The sequence below is a fragment of the Anopheles marshallii genome, chromosome 2 (assembly GCF_943734725.1).
Source record: "Anopheles marshallii chromosome 2, idAnoMarsDA_429_01, whole genome shotgun sequence".
In the NCBI taxonomy this organism is placed as follows: Eukaryota; Metazoa; Arthropoda; class Insecta; order Diptera; family Culicidae; genus Anopheles; species Anopheles marshallii.
In genome coordinates this window covers 72,581,545-72,599,216 of record NC_071326.1, presented here as the reverse complement: position 1 = coordinate 72,599,216, position 17,672 = coordinate 72,581,545, and the positions used below count along the sequence as shown (strand labels likewise).

General features: G+C 43.5%; 1 protein-coding gene across 1 annotated transcript in view; it reads left to right on the top strand.

The window, feature by feature from the left end:
* Positions 1–13,989, top strand: part of LOC128708605 (uncharacterized) — a 35,712-nt gene extending 21,723 nt beyond the window's left edge. Inside the window, exons 2-6 of the mRNA XM_053803585.1 lie at positions 10,062–10,264; positions 10,336–10,741; positions 10,831–10,934; positions 13,346–13,790; positions 13,861–13,989. Of these exons, the coding sequence (XP_053659560.1) occupies positions 10,062–10,264; positions 10,336–10,741; positions 10,831–10,934; positions 13,346–13,790; positions 13,861–13,989 (1,287 nt within the window). The remainder of the gene's footprint in view (positions 1–10,061; positions 10,265–10,335; positions 10,742–10,830; positions 10,935–13,345; positions 13,791–13,860) is intronic.
* Positions 13,990–17,672: the final 3,683 nt, after the last annotated feature.

Here is a 17,672-nt window from a genome sequence, read left to right as displayed (position 1 = left end):
TGCACTGGCTGATGTCGCCTGCACACAAAGCCCGCTCCGGGCCGGTGGTGGGGTCAAGTTTGTTACCGGTACGCCCGTTCGCGTTCGTTACCTTACTGCTGCGTTTTGGACACGGGGAGAAACAAAATTAAACATCAGAGAGGGAAGCAGAAGCTTCCCAAAATCAATACACCCGCGGGCAGGCGCTGGTGCGTCTTTACGGCGTCGGGCCAATAAATTTCTTTCGTACGGGCTTGGCTGGCATTGTGTGGCAGCAAATGCAGCAAATGTGTGTTGCCCATCCAAACCCCTTTGACTGCAATCAGCCGGTCGTCAGTCAGTTTTGCGACGGACGTGGATAGACAGTAGTGCACCTGAACCGATGGCACTGCACGGAACAGCTGATCACGCGAACAAACAAACGTAGAAAAAGGGAGTTCAAAAAATAGAAAACAATCGACCCTTGCCGCTCCCCCCTCTTGCATTGGTGCACTTTGGGTGCAATTTCAAATATTTTCCGCAATAAATCCCAGGGCGTTTTTGCGCGTTCCTTCTGACAGCGCTTGTTTCGCGAGCGTTTGAAGCGTACCGAAATTATGAGCCGGATGTGTGAGGTGGATTTTGTGCAAGAGATTTATGGGTATGAACCGTCTGCCATGCACCAGTTCAACCGGAAGGCAGGACTCGGTTCGCTTATCAGCCAAACAATACAAAGCCGCATTAGATGGCTCACACACATACCCGAGGCTCACTTACAACGTTTTATGGGTGTTTTTTTTGTGTAATCCACCACCCTAATCTACCGGAATGATCGCTGTTTTGCAAATGATCGACCAATTTTTGATGCATTAAGTGCTTTTATTTTGATAGCGGGCGATAATAATGGATTTATGGGGATGGCGTTTGCAAGGGTCTCCATTTATCAAGTGGAAATAGCGAACCTTGCTGATATTGATTCGGACATGTTTTGCGCAAGAATTGAACAAACAAAACAAAACAAAAAAAACATGGGTCGTTACGGAACAACGGAATCAAACGTCACGCATGCCTGACCCTTGCTGATGGCACGCGGTGAACTTTAATTGGGGAGCGCAATGTTTTATCAAAATGGTTATCCATTTCCTGGCTTTACTGGCGAAACCAATCATTTCGCTGGCGTATTCTGGCCAAAATCTGCTAGGAAATGGTATTGCTCTGCTTTTCTGTTGTTTGCCTGAGATGATATGAATTAGATCGTGTAATTCGTCAAAAGATTTGTACTCAACTTCAGTCTTGATCACTTGTTCTGTACCTCATTATTTCCAACGGCACTTTAAACGGTGCAACGTTTCCATCCAACTCCATTACCAGTACGCTTAAAGCTAATGGTAACGGCGCAAAAAACTCAGGACTTGGAGAAAAAGAAATCAAAACAAAACAATAACCGCTAACTTCGGTGACACTGAATGTCGTGGAGTCACCGTGAAGGCAAGCAACCGAAACCAGCCAATCAACACATCGTTCACAAGCATTATGCCGCATCGTGCAGAAGAGTTAAAAAAAAACAAAACACAAAAAACAAAACCCTCAAAACCGTTTACCAGTCAGTGTCACGACCGTACGCACATTGTACGCCGGCGCGCACTGTTCTTCACCGTGTCCACCAGCTGCTGAAGATTCAATGTCGGCCGTCCCAATCGTGTGACATCGATTAGCGCGATCCGGACGATCCCTCGCGGGGCTTAGGGGACGCCTTTTTTTTTGGGCTCGTACCTGTCGCAACGACCCATGCTTTGTTTGTGGGCCACACTTTTGTGCATCGCTAATCGACTGCTTGTGGTGCTGTCTGTTTCTGAGCCGGACGGATGAAACCAATCTTTCCGACCAAACCTCGACCCCACAGGTCTGACATCGAACTTGCATCTTGTAGCGTTTGGTGCACTTTGTTAAGAGCGCACCACACTTGACACTGGTTTCGTCGCTGGCGCTCTTTTAACAACCCGCTGCAGCTAGAAACACACCGCTGAGAAATGGATCTCATTGGGGTCAGGTTCGGCATCTCGGTCGCTCACGGCACGGCAAAACAATGAACTTCAACAAACTGGCGCACCCCTGCCCAATCAGATGCACAATCATTAACTGCAGTGTTTTATGGTCACCGTTTTGGTGTGGCGTGCGTGGTGTTGCTGTGATGTTCCAAAAATTTCCAACCAATTTCACATCCACACTCCACGAAGCGACTAAACATAATCAACAGAGCAGCAGAATTTCAACGCATGTTTTACGTTGCATTTGGGTCTCTGTTTTTCGATTTTTCAACACCACCAACAGCTGATGAAATTAGCTCAATATCGCCGGAACCTGTGCCAAGTTCGTCGATTCAACCCCACCACGCTCGGGCAACCGAGAAGCTTCTCCGTGCGATCGACATTTTTAACATTCGAAATACGGTTCCATTTTCGGCCCCGGCCGTTATTTCGCCACACACACCCGCGATACACCTGTCGTAAGCAGCGGTAGCATAGTATCAAGATTATGTTTACATTTGAAATGGATTGATTTTGTTGGTTTTATAACCGAGAAGAAAACGAAAGACTTCAACGGGCGGTATGATTTGGCAAGTGACGAACCTCTGCGGGAGTGATGCGATTTGTTCGATATAGCGGCACAATGTTTGAATGTGATCGTACGTTATAAATAATAATCTCTCAACTGCTCTGCACTGGTCACAAAATTGTAAATTCGTTTAGCCACAGATCACTCACTTGCAACCACCACAACTCGCAACAATACAACACTTCCACGGAGGGAGGGTTTTCGCGTTACGCACCGCAACACGCTACTACGCCAAGCGTTCGATGCAAACGATCATTAGCGCGCGACGATCAACGCGAAACTGAACGGCATCTAACGGCGCAGTCGCTACGGTCCCAGTGGCCGCGCGGCTCATCGAACCGATCATGGTGGTGGCAGCACCGATCGAACCAGCGCTAGATTTTCACGGTCACCGGTGATAAACGTTGCGCTTCTCGAAAGCGTACGCTGCGCGAGGAAGTGACCGAACGCTCCCAAATTAAATCTGGCTTTCTGGTGCAGTGTGGTGGTGCTCTGTTTGTGCATCTAGGCTCACAGATTAAACGGTGGGATTAGGGAACCTGTTAAATCTTGTGCAAAGCTCGTCTAATGTGACTGTTGACCGATAAGCCACGCACGGAGGGGACACATCCCAGTCGACCCTGCGCCAGCTGCGTTCAGGGCAGATGCTTTTTCACGGTTGTTTGATTACGATTGTGAAAAAAAAAACGATGTGTCAACGGTTATAAATCGATTATTTACAGCGGTTATCGGGACGGTTCGTTCGGTTTTTGGTGTGAAGCAAAAAGGCTTAATTTAAACGTGGTTGCGATTAGAAGACTTTAACTTAATCATCGTTTGATCAGTGCCTAAAGGAGTCTGCTGGGAATTAATTTAAACTTGCCCAATAGAATATTAAGGCAGCTGAATAATATTATTCAATATTATAAGTTTATCCTGCTACTATTGTTTAATTAGAAGAAGTTTTAAATTAATAATGGAATGCAACTTTATCAAAAGTTGCACCATTATTAACTCGGGAAGAGACTGTGTCTGAATAAATGCAATTAAAGTCATAAACAGCTTTATCCTTACCCAAAAACTAATCGATCATTAGGGTGTGTCAAATTTAATTCCACTAGCTTCGCTTCCCGCACTGTGGCACAATGGTGCGCGAAAGCATATCATCCACCATCCGCAACGAAGTTATCCCGTCTAATTTAGCACGTACATTTCGCGAAAGCTCATCACCATCATCATTGCCGGTAGTGTGCAACGTTATTAAGCATCCCTCCCAGCCAGCCACAGGCCAATTTGCAGTCCGTTGCGATTCTCGTTCCACCCAGTCAGTGAATCACTTCCGGTCGGTTTGCGTTTTACTCATTCCCTGACGGTTCGTTCCTCCGTGCTGCTTCGTGGGTAGCAAAAATCCATATTCAACGGAACAGTTGGCTCCCCCGAGGGAGGACCGCATGTAAAGCTAACCGAACGAACGAATGAAAGGCATCATATTTTACAACAGGAAAAAAAAAAACAGGAACAATTTCAACGGAAAAGAGTGAACAGATTACCGGGAGGGAAGCGGCAATGACTAGGCAAATGGGCAGGATTCGTAGTGCAACAAATTTGATGGGGGCGAAAAACAGGACATGGCATGGAGTTCCCATGTGGCGCTACCGTTTTACAGCCAATAGCCGGGCGTAACGATAGGTGATCGACTAGCTGGAACTAATATCAATTAGCATAATTTAAAACAATGCTTTCCGCAGGCTGGCTTTGTGATGGGACAATCATGACGCTGCCGTCTAGACGATGATACATGTTTTATTCTGTATGCAATGGGGTGTGCCCATTGGAGCTGCTTGGAGAGTGTGTATTGGAACGTTTAGACATTGGGTGGTCAGTGGTCAGTTTAAGACAAATTATAAAAACAGCAAGAAAGCTGTAATATCCTTTTATTGAACTTTTATTTCCTTATTGTACAGTGCCATGTATAATTATACGATCATTTGTTAGACCGGATCAAAGGAAAGGTAGAAAACAGTCATGAAAATAAGTAAAGAAACACTTTTTTTTTTATTTTGAGGAACATTTGTTATTTTAGAAATTGGTCAAAAACTAAGTTAAAATAAACGACCTTGAGCAATTCAAAAGTATTGTTACATGTAATATATACGACGCTAACTAACTACACGACCAAGAGTAGTTAAGTTTGATAGGGAATGTGTAGAGGAATAATAATTTTATTTATTTCTGTATGCATTCATTTATTAATTTCGTTGTTTATATTTGTTTTTATTCGTTTATTATCAATTTTTATATGATTATTTTAACTATAAATATTATTTTAACAATACGGTGTTCCATATACATAGTGGTTTATTTTTTGCTAAATACAACATAGCTCCATGTAACATTTTTAAAGATTTCTCACGAAAAATTGTTTGTATCAAAATGAATAATTGTAATAGAACCGTTGTAAATATATAATATAAATAATTATTTATTTTTAACAGTTTCAAATAGTTTTAAAGTGTAAAAAACTTGAATTATTAGGAATCAATTTTTGTTTTTGGATTCTAAATATGTTTCTACTTTGGGGATTTTTATTCGTAAAACATGACTGAGGACAGATGGTCCTATATTTATGTTTCGAAGTGTATAAGAACCGAAAACCTTCGGTTCCCTGTTAGATATGGTTCAATGTTTGCTGTAAATGCCTTCCGATAAATTAAATTTCAAGTATGTGCAACACAAACATTATGCCTTCTAATTAAGACATTTATCTGCTCTCTCAATGGCTCTACTGACTCATCGCATAAACTCATCCAGTAAAAGGATATCCCCATGATTTGCCCTTAAGAAACCCTCCAAGCCGGATGCCAAGGCTTTGGATGCAAAGGATTGAGGGATACAATTTTTGGTCAGCAGAAACTTCAAGAAATTGACGCCAAAATGCTGACGAACCACCAACACCGACCCAACCGAGACCAGGGCGAGGTGTTTTTGCAACGTTTGCTCATGTCTTCATTGCCATTACCAGCAGCACGTGCCCCAACCATCGGTACATCGGTAAACGCACAGGACGTAATCGATCGATCGGAGACACACGCTTTACGCACGCTACCCAGCGCACGAGCACGCAGACGTTGACGTTGATGGTTGGGCGTTGGTGTCGCATGCTATCAGTGGGCCGCATGCAAATGAGCTAATTAAGTCCTTCTGTTTGGGTCGGTCAGCGCAAGGAGCAAGTCCAAGGAACTTCCGAGTAGTGGATGTAGTAGTTCAATGTTTTTTTTTGGGGGGGTGGGAGTGGGCAGGAGTTTTGGCAATGTTTACATGGGTAAATGATGCAACTGCTGATGGGTCGAAAGGAAAGGCAACCGTTTAACTATCAATTATTCGATTGCAACTGGTTTTATGTTGTGATTTTCGTGATTGAAGATTTGGACGTGCCTTTTTGCTAAGGGATGATTTATTATCATCCAATAACGGTTTTATTTCCCGTAGTACTGCCTTTCTTGAGAAGGAGTTTGGCTTTCAATCGAGTAGCGGAATAGGATATTAGTAACGTAACAGAACAAAGATACGAATATTTTATTTCAGGCGGGTTTGGCTATAAAATACTTCCTTTAGCTTGCTCCGAAACTGGTTCCGTAACGCAAAAGTTGCGCTGACGTCCTTGACAAAAATGTTGTCACATTGTGGCAAAAAAAAAAGATCTACGATTTCACAAAAGCGCAGTGGAATCCAAGACGAGCCTCTCGCATTCTGGAAGCTTCTGATTTGTCAAGTTGCGAACATTCAGTATGCAAATGAACTAGAAACCACTAAAACCTAACGTTATTTCCGTTTCGCTCGGTATTGCTTAAGCCGAAGCAGAAACATTAAAGCACATTTATATTCATTTACAGAAAAAGTTTTTGTTTTTATTTGCGAAAGGATTTATTTGATTTTCGTCAGGAAAAGAACAACAAAAAAAACTTATGAGCGATCGAACAATAGAACCATAACGGTGTTTGCTTCCTGTTTGAGTTCGGTGTATGAATGATTGGTGCGTAACATGTATCGAACAAAATGTTTCACAATCGAGGCTGTTGGAATTTAATCATGTTTTTTTCTTTCAAATCGCTTAACATTCTATAAATTGTGGTGAGTAGTAAGATGAGCAGCATATTTGTACACGTTACCATATCCTCCAACACGTCCATGCTAGCATCCAACATGGTTTCGAAGGTTTCGAACTGTTCAAAGTCTCGACACGGCTCACACAATGACACGGCTGTGTGCATACCCATCCGCATGCATTGCGTTTGCTATGCGTAATGTGTCGAGCATCGAGGCGTTCCTACCGTCTGTTTGGGACCACCGTGTGTCTATCGTTTACCCAAAACACGAAGCGCACTTGCCCGCCCGGCAACACACGGTGCTTGATCGAGATAGTTTTGTTCGTTTGCTTCTCTCTTTCAAGCTGCTGTGTCACACGATACTGTGGAACAATTTCAATTACCGTGCCATCGAACTTGACCTTAGCCAAGGATTGGATTAGATCGCCGATCGCCGGCAACAGCGTCCGCTACGATTCGTTACTCGGACGGTGCGGCCGAAGGTTATCTCCCATTACCGAAATAAGTAGTGCTATTGACGGAAGCTTTTTGGAACCACTGTGCGGTTCGACGTGAGAAAGTGAGAGTGAGCGAGAATTCTCAAGGGGATGATTACTAGATGTAAAAGAAACTGACAGCTCTGCTTCGATAAATAAGCCATTGCGAGGCAATCGAGGTGCGCCTATTTCATTCTGTGTCACTCTTTGTTTTGTACCAGCTAAGGCTCCAATGGAACGATCTGGAAGCGATCCCAAAAGAAAACGTTTGTTTTCGATTGACCAACACCGAATTTCCTTTTAATGTTCGAACGACAATTCAACAAATTTGTTTAGACAAACGATCCGCTCATTTATCAACATTAAACCTTCGTTTTCTTTCGACTTTGACGATCACAGCAAAAGCTGTTCCATTTTGTAGTTATTTGTCCCTTAGGGCTTCTCAAACGAGGCACACAATACACCCTTTTTCACACTCGTGTCACGCTGTGCTTCAAATTACCGCTGCTTTGGAGGGTTTCTCGCTTGCAGCTCGTCCAAGTCGATGCTCCGCATCGACGTTTGTTAGACGAACTGCTTCAGGGTCGAATAGCCTACGCAGCCCTACGGCTCCTTCAAATCGCAAGAAAAACCGGTTCAAACCCTTTCTCAAAACGAACGGTATCGTGCGATGGTAATGAGCGAGGTGTTGGTGGATCACTTTCAACACCATCATCTGTAACTGTTGGCGATACAAAAGGTGAAGAATTAATAATTCACGGTCAGTTGGAAGTGCGAGGAAAATTGTACCGTGAAGATGTGAGTGATCCTCAATATCTGCTGTAACAGCTTAATTAGTCAAACCCAATTAATTTGTTGGTGAACATCAGGTATTAGCTGAGGTCTCTATTGAGGAGTCTTGAAACTCCTGGTATGGTACGGCCAATAAGGAGGTAACTTTTAATTAGTTCCTGATATCCGTATATGTTCTATCAAAGTGATCATTAACTCGAACTCTTGCGTACAAGTACTTAAAGATCTAGCTAGAATTCAAATTTCTAGCAAGCGACATTAAAGGAGGTCACATTAAAAGGTCGCTATTGAGGAATCAATTAGTCAAAAACACGATTCCGCACGTCAACTCTTGCACACATAGCTTCCGGACTCTGGCTGTTAAACCGGTACCGATCGCTTCTTTGCTGCACGTGCAACGGTTTCACCTGACATTTGCCTGTTCACTTCGTCTCACTTTCAGGCACGTCTAATCATACGTCTAATCTCTGCCGCCATTTATCCACTTAAAGCCCGCTACAACGGATTCGTCCAACAGCAAACACGAATGTCATCATACGCCCCTGGTTTGCTCTGCCTTGAACCTGCCCGGACGGTTTTGCAAATGTCTCACAATGTTGCGCATAAACGAGGGGGGGGGGGGGGGGGCTTTGAAACTGCTGTTTGTGGAACTGTAGGGTCTTCAACCCCGTTGTACCATACACTGTTGGAGATGTATTGCCCAAAAAAAAAACCCCCGACCCCCAAGGAATTAATATTTGCGTGCAGCGCAGCGCACGGCGTAAGCCGTCATAGGTCAACGTGGGTCGCGTAAAGACGCTAGAAACCGTATCCACTTTGCGACAAGTGAAGTGCGTTAAAAAAAAAAAAACATTGAGCAAAGAGCTGCAGAGAAAAGGTGGCAAATGCACTAATAATTGTTTCCGTCTAGGTTTGACGTATTGTTTGTCGGGGGCGGGGAGTCTTGTCTTAACCCCAGAACCGGAGTCGCTCGTAGCGTTGTGGTCTACCGTACGTAAACGGACATACCTTTCTAACCGGCCGGGTCAGTGCTATTGCACTCGAAGACCGTACGAAGAACGATAGTTTACGACAGACGACTTCCTGACCCAGCCCACAACCTGTCCTGTGTGGTGTTGGCGCATGGTGCCAAATCGCAGCACGGGGGACTAAAAAAAAAGATCCTCCACGTGTACGTCGAGTGTTGCACCAATCGGAAGTAGTAGTTTCCCAGCAGGAAAGTAGTTGGAAGCTCATGTGCGGTTGGCCGACGGTCATAATTAGTCGTTCGGTGAAGTAGAAGAATCAATTGCCTTCTGGTCGGGGGTTTGTTAGACTTGCCGGCGTGCCCGTGGAAGGTTATTCAGATGCATGTAGACTTGCTCGTGTTTACAGACTAGAAGAATGTGTTGGTGTATGTTGGTAGGCTTTAATGCTTATCGTCGTGGCGGAAGCGTTTTATTTCCTGCGATAGCCCCCACGATAGACGAACAATGTTGGATGGCAAATCCTTTATCGCTAGACGGCATGCACATGTGGTTGTTTGTTCACGATGGCACATTAAACATCTCAATAATCGGGGCATTAAACTACTGGGGAGTCTGTTTTGCCCGAACACATGTATGACGACTTCAAAGATCCGATTTCACTAAAGTCCGCGTATTTCTGTCGACTGGAACGAATAGGTTAGAGTTTACATAGCAAAGACATCTCATGCCAACTATTTCCTTGGCCACCTAGCATAAAACTATTGTCCATTTTTAATATAACGACTTGATGTATACACTCCAACAATTCTCCTGAGATCTCGTCCATTGGTCGGAATTTCTTGGAGTCACACTAGCTATGGATCTAGAGATGACTTAACCTGCAATGTCTAGGGATTTTAAACTCCATTCTCATATCCATGTCGAAATAAACTAACTTAAAGTAGCATTAGAAACTTAGCTAAAATGGCCAATGTATATTAAGACTATATTTAAGACTATCCTAAGGGTCTCAGATATTCATTGAAAGAATGATTGTAAATTAATAATGGAATAAGCTACATCACTAGCATAAAATTCTTCTCAATAAAGCTCTGCTGAGTAAAACCGCTTCACGAGACGTTATTTTCACTAATCGACGACTTGTGTCCCCATCGATTCCTTTGCAGGAAAAGCTGCTCAGCAAGCTGGAGGAAAGCGAACTGGAACCGCCGACATCGCAGGAAGATGAGTGCGTCATCTGCATCAATGCACGCGCAACTATGCAGACGTCACCGTGCGGCCATCGGGTCGTATGCCGCCGGTGCTTCGTCAAAACCATCCAAAGTGCTGTGGCGCAACGGTTGCTTCCGCTGCGGTGTGTCATCTGCAGGTAAGCAAACTTTCTACGGTGCACACCAAGGAATTGCTACACCTTCACGGCTCCTTCCTCCTTCTGCACAGGGCAAGAATAAATCGTCTTACGTCGGGTTCCACCTCGTGGCGGTTGCAAGGTTCGGCCAGCACGTACTCGATGGGAAGCAAGAGTTGGAGCGTGCCGGGGTCGGCTAGTTCGTACAGCGTTGATGCCCGGGTCACCCAATCCGCCAGCCTGTACTCGATGAGTTCGGGTTCGTCGTGCGTGTCCGGCATCTCGAACATGTCCAGCTGCTCCGGCACGTCCGGTACGTCCGGTATGTCTTCCACGTCGTCGACCAGCGGTATGACGGATGGTTCGCTGCACGGCCACAGTCACCGGCACGGTGCGGGCGGATGCACCAGCAGTTGCAGCACGAGCGGCTGCCTCGGTGCCATACCGCGCAACCCATCCTACCAGCATTACCACAAAAAGGGACAATACTACATGAAGGTAGGCCGTCGGCGGAACTGTGTCACCTGTAAGGCATTGGTGTACCACGCTGCAAACCGTTCGTTTTCTTTCCCATCCCTCTAAAACAGAATCGTATTCCGGAGATGCCAAATCGGTTGCCACCGATCATTGAGTTCAAAAGTCCAACACGCCACAGAACACCTTCTCCCGCCAATCCGGGCGCTCGGTTCAAGTAAGTGTGGTTGGGAGATGGGAGGGGGAAACTCCAGGTTTCCAGGCTCTAGGCGTGGAAAATTTATTTTTTAAGGCAACAAATTATGCAACGTAGCATTATCACGCGATGTTGGCGAGTGGCCAAGCACAAGAGTATTACAAAGTGTTTCCGTCCCATCCGCCAGTTTTTTGCTTTTTTTTTTTGTTGTTTTGCCTTCCCAAAACTTCCATACTTTGAATGCCAAAAATATCACCCGAAACACTCCTTAGCTTCCTTGTTTTACTTCCACCTGAAGCTGGAAGCTTTTCGGCATTGCATTCGCGTACTGGTTTCTTTGTTTGGGTTTTTGAACAAAAGACCAGAAAGTGTAAAGCTGTGGTGCGCGGTAGCCTTTCTTCCGGGACGCCACCAAGAGTGGTCTTCTCCAGCGGCAGTTGGCTGCACATTTGTTTTGTACCAATTTGTGTTCATCTTTCTGCACGCCGGTAGACAGTTGGAGCTGGTAATGTGGTTGTCTAAAGGAACAAGGGCCAACGGTTTCCCCCCGCCTGGCCTGTGGCCAACAAAGTTTGCCATAATTCTGTGTGGAGCTGAAGCAAAAAACACTTTGGCAACCATGTGGTAAGTTTTGTTTTTCCTCACCACCGCGGAGCAATGTGGAAAGCTCGAATCGGTGTATTTTGCATACGGAAAATGGGGAATGATTTTTAAATCTTATTAGACCAAACAGCGTTGATGGCCCCGATGCCGTACGGTGACGGTTTGAAATTAGGTTTGTTTGGTGTGTGATCGTGAAGATTATTTTGTTTGTTTGTTTTACTTCATTTGCTATACTATTTCAGTGAAACCTAAGTTATACATTTTTTTTATAAATCTTTTATGATTTTTTATGATTTTTTATGAACATTAAAAGCGTGTTATTAAAATTAAAAATTTTAATAAAAACATTATAAAATGACCCTAATTTGCCCACTGTGACAATGACAATATTGAGCCCAAATGTATGCAATATGAGTGCAAAGCGTTAGAGTAAATATTTTAGATCTTTTTCGTTAGCTTCATCGACTCTAAATAATGCATATTGAAGCACAAAGAATGCTAAATGTACAGTCAATCCTCCTATAATAAGTTTATTCCGTTCGAGGGTTTAAGCCGTCAAACGAAAAACTTCTTCTCCGGGAGGTCCTTTGCTGTATAATTTTGATAATTACTTGCTTGCTTAACCGGGTGTTACAACTGCTTTGCGGTCTTGGTCTGCTACAGGAGATCTCTAAACCACTTCCGGTCTGTCATTGAAATACCCCGGTTTTTTTCTGGCCAATGCCATCACGCCATCTCTATTTGTTCCTAGTACGCCTCTTCTGTCCATATGGATGAAGTGAAAGGATTTTACGGAATGGGTCGTCCGGTGTCACTCTCATGACATAACCAGCCAACTAGAGTCTTTCTAGAGCCAACTAGAGTCTAGAGTCTAGAGAGATATAATATATTGCAAGATATAGAAGAGAGATCACAGAGATCGTAAATAATCACAGATAATGGTCCAAAAATCTTTCTGAGCATCTTTTTCTCGACTACGGCTTAGAGGGTTTCATCAGTTTTAAACAAAGTCCATGATGCAGAGTCGTATGTGAGTACTGGAACTATATAAGTTGTATGAAGTCCCAGCTTCATTCGTAACCGTATCTTTCCATGGGGGAGCCACTATCAATTTAAGAATCACTTCGTAGATCTCCTATCCCAGGGTTTTCGCCTCCTGCTCGATTCTCTGATATTAATTCGCTAGGTAGAAGGGTCGTAAAACAATGATGTATATGTCATCAGCTTGCGACTTGTAGAAGTTGGACATGTATGTCGCAGATGGTTAGACGACCAAGGGCTAGGTTGAAGAGTACACTAATTAGCCCATCTTCTTCGTGCAGACTCCTGGAGGTAGCAAAGGACCCTGAGAGTTTTCTATACACTGAGGAATAACGATATTCTCTTACAGAGCAACTGCATCGTTAATATGATGTTGGCTAACTTACGAGTAAACAACACCCCACGACTACGACACTTTTAGAATATCTTTGGCAGAACGAGGATTAGTTCCATCGTCTGCTTCTGACACTTTTTTCTTGGCATCAGCAACTCTTCAAGAAGGAATTCTTCGAGGTGCTCTTTCTTCAGAAGCTCTTCAATATCAAAGGTTTCAACTCCTAGTCCTAAACTTGTGACCAACGTCAAAAATACATCAACGAGTTGTTCTTCGATTTCATTTTTCTCAGCATCTTCCATATCAGTGTCTTCAATGTTTCGAGTTCAGGGTCCTTCTTGTACTCCTTGTACTAAACACTCATGCATAGAAGTATTTATTAAAAGAGGGTTTAATGGACTATCAAAAACCTCCAATTAACGGAAAATATTCTATGCTCCATGCTTGATTGCAGATACTACACCCAGCCAGGCAAACCGGCGAACCCGGTCGAATCGATACCGCTGATGACGGTGGAAAAGATAGGCGGCCCGGGCAAGTCGGGCCCCTCGAAGCTCGGCCTGAACGCAAAAATTGCACCGGTCGCCTCGAAGTCACCCATCAACAAAACGAACATGGCAACGGGCAAACCGGTCACCACGTCGCTGATAACGGCCGTCAACAGTTCCACACCGAAGGCACGCGTGCTGTCTGCCGCGTCCGCCGGTTCCGCCGGCCCATCCGGGCTGGGCGGTGGCAGTAGGGCAGGGTGTGGCGATAGTAGCGGCGGTATGGGCTGCAGCAGTAGCTCGCTGTCCACCAAGCAGGACGAAAAGTACGACAATAAAAAGAACGAAACGATCGAGAAGAAAAAGAAGGAAGAGAAAGCCAAACAGAAGGCGGAAAAGGAGGCCCGAAAGGTGAGTGAGCTTCATCGTGGGAAAGCGGAAATGGGTGTTTTGTTTCTCTAACTAATGTTATTTATTTTAGGAGGAAAAACGCATTGCCAAAGAGGAGGAAAAGCTCGCGAAAATGCTGGCAAAGGAGGAGAAAAAGCGTGGCAAGCGAGAGGCAAAGGAATCACTGCTAGCGCACGAAGGCGGCAGTGGACTCAAGTAAAGGCAAATGGTGGTGAAATAATTAACGAAAACCACACACATACAAACACACAATAATTCTAGCTTCCAAAGCATCAAAAACGAGAAACGACGAGAGCCGGTCAAGCAGCAAGCGGCAAAGAAGTGAAACGTGGTTTCAAGGTATTCAAGCAGCTTGTTTAGAGCTGCTTAGCGCGGGTAAGAAGAACCTTTTAGTGAACGATCTAAACATCGCAGCAACAATCGGTTTATCGACTGGCCTTGTTCTCTGTTCGTTGCCTGTTGACTAACTCCGTACTTTCAGAGCTGTTTGGATCATATTGATTCATTTAGTGGAAATAATTTCTGCTGTGTTGGAGTTTTCATTTTGCAAAACTATTTTACGTGACCGACCGGTGGTACATATTGTTATAACAGCGATATAATTTGATTATGGGATTTTTTTTTCTGTATAAAATGCAAATTGTAAGCTCTAGCTGTAAATGATAATAATACTTTGCTGTGAAGTTAAGGAAGGTAAAGCAAACAAAAGTCATCAAAACCGATGGGCATTTTGGAAAGAGCAAAACTGTAGACAAAAACAAAACAAACACACCCACATATCACATTCATCCCACAGTAGCTAACGGAAGGGCATAGAGAACACTGGAAAGAAACCAGTCAAAAAGCAAAGCTATCAATCAACCAGGACAGGTGTTAGATGATTAGTTCGCTCCTTTTCACTATTCACTATCAACGGCGTTGTTTAGCGTTAGTAGCAACAGTAAGCAGCAACGCGTAGCATCCGTAGTGGGTTTTGTTCATGGCAATAAGCGGTAAAATCTATGTTCCTATACCAGAAAAGGAAAGGTTATTGTACATAGCAACACACAACGATAAACGATCGTCACCCAGTCTGTGGCACCCCAACCAGGAACGGTCGGTACACATCGCGCCGTTGAGGAAGTTATTGTTTTTTTATCTATTGTTTTCTACCTAAGCTCATGTTTCTTCCCGCAGTAGAACGATTCCCACCATTCCAGAGGCATTCGCTAGGTTCAGGCAATCCCTTCCACCAATTCAATTATACCGTTCCCTTCTTGTGGCTCACGGTCCTGAGGGTCCTGCGTAATGCGAATCATAACCGTGACCCCCTCCCCCCTCTCGCTACGTACATAATCAGCGAACTTTTACTGCACTCGCGCTAGCATTTTTTATACCACCCACGGGATTCCGATTCCTCGTCGCATACGATCACATTCGCGAATACACAAAGCTCACTGTGATAGGTTGAAGTTTGTCCGCGGATGGAGGATCGGATAGACGATTGAAAACAACAAAAGAGAAAAAAAATGGAAGAAAAAAGATCTAATCCTAACGAAACGTAAAGGCATCTCGTAATAATCGTTAAACAAAAAGAAATAAGAAAGAAAAAACAAAAAAAAAGTTAAAAAAAAACCTGTAAGTAGTTAAACGTGTTGAGTAAAACCGATGCATGAATGTTAAAGCAATGCTGGTTGGTGTCTGTTATGTAGCCAAAACAAAAGCAAAACAAAAGAGAAGAACACAACAATAAAAAAAAAAAACACACACACACAACAGCAACGTAGTTGAAGCATGTAAAACCGAAACGGAGCGAAAAGAAAAGAAAATTGTTGTTATAGAATTTTAAAACCACTAACAAAAACCGCGCAATCTAGTGTGACCGGAAATGGGGGTCCGATCGTTTCCGCATGTAATGCATTTTAGATTTTGCTACCACAAGAGTAAAAGAAATCCATTCTACCACTCCTCCGCTAGTGGGAGTAGTTGTGACAGATGCGGAATGGATACTAAGGTACTAAGAATGTTCTAAAAAGTCTTCAGGTACACGTACACGTACACGAGTAGAGTAAATGTTTCCAGTAGGTGATAGATGAATACAAACGTCCCAATAACAGCAATAATGTTTTCCGATCCTTGAAGTTAGTGCGTAGCGAATGCGTGTATGTTTGTGCGGTTTGTTGTATGAAAGGGAGATACAAGTGAGAGAGAGAGAGAGAGTGAAAAAGCGAGAAAGAGAAAAGTGAACATTACTTATAGTTATCCGAGGTCCACTAACTTGAAACTATCCCGTTGCCAAACGTAAAGAACGCTGTAGCAGTGATGATTGAGATGTTCATTTTAATATCACTTTAGGCGCACTACTACTAAAAGGAAGGTCTAGCATGCGGATAACAGTCAATTGAGTCACTAAACATTCGGGAAAAAATGATCAGTCAGTTTGGGCTCAGTGCTCTGGCAGGTTTGCCGTCAATACGACACGACATATCGAACGAATTCGTGGAATTGTACTAAAGAGTGTTAATCAAACGTCGATTACTTTAAACTGTTTTGGTTTGTTTTAATCACAAAAAAAGAAAATGGCGTCGGCTAGAGCACTTTCTTCCCAACTCAAATGCGTAGCAGGAAAGAATTATCCTTTGGATGCGGTGGATTATTACGAAATTCACCGTGACTCGTTCAAAAAGCATGACACGATACGATTTAGTTTACTCTTCCTAACACACACTACTAATCACTCTTCTAACGAGGCGTAACTAACTGTCACAAAACTTCACTCCAAACACACGTAAAGGTTAGAAATAGGCAGATAACAAGTAGCGGTGAGGTTCTCGCCGAACGCGGAGGAAAACACAGGAAAAGCTACCTCCTTACTAAAGAACACAAATCAGAGCATAAATGCAACGGCAGATGGGGACAGAAAGGGCGTAGAAGGTTGAAATGGAATATCCTAAGTAGGTACTAAAAATTTTCATTTAGAAGATCGAAAACTGGGGAAGGATTTGTACTATTAGTTGTTTTTCCACAAGCTTCTTAGCGTGATTAAGAGCAATCCAAATTTACAGTATTATTTGTACTTTAGAGGAACAAAACACATTTCGGTTGCTTCTTCCAAAAGCTTCTTCCAGAAAAACTAGAAAAGAAGAAGGAAAAATGAGCAAAATCCAAGCAGGCGGTCTTATGTCGTTGAAATAAAACCGCCCGAAAGTATGCAATTCGTTCGTTGATATGACTTCTTGCTTTCAAGGTGAAGTGCGTATTGCATACCTTAGGGCGCTCGTTTATCAAAATCTAAGTTAGACCGTATGAAATATTCCTGTTCCGTCTAACAAAACCAAACAATCGATGCATACGCTTATGACGATCTTCACCCAATCCTACGATCGAAAGTTAGTTTTAACTGGTTTGGTATTATTTTGTGCGCATGTACTATGAGTGGGTAAGGACGACGACTGAAGACGATTAGGAGGTTCGTAATTCGTGCAGGCAAGAATCCGCATCAAACGTGCAACAAGAAGCTCGAAAGGAAGGCAAAGGTAGTTTGTTGGTTTTTTAATTCTTGAGGATACGTTATTTTTAAAATAAATTGCGAGTAGTGGTTGCTCCAAAAACGAACAACAAAAAACCTTCCCGTATAACTATTACCGCCAACAGGACAGAACAGAACAAAACTAAAAGGAAAGCCACAATAGCTTTTGACAAATAAAGGTATGTTAAAGTCATAAAAAACAAACTCTCATTCGTTGTTCTTTGCGTTAATTATTGTGTTTTTTTGTTGGGAAAAATCTTCGCTTTTTTTCGATATTATTTATTCAAATCGTCCTGTGCTTGCGATAACAGCGAGGAGCTGCATTGTTTTAAATCTATGTCATAAATAAAAGAAACGGTGAATAGTGGCCATCC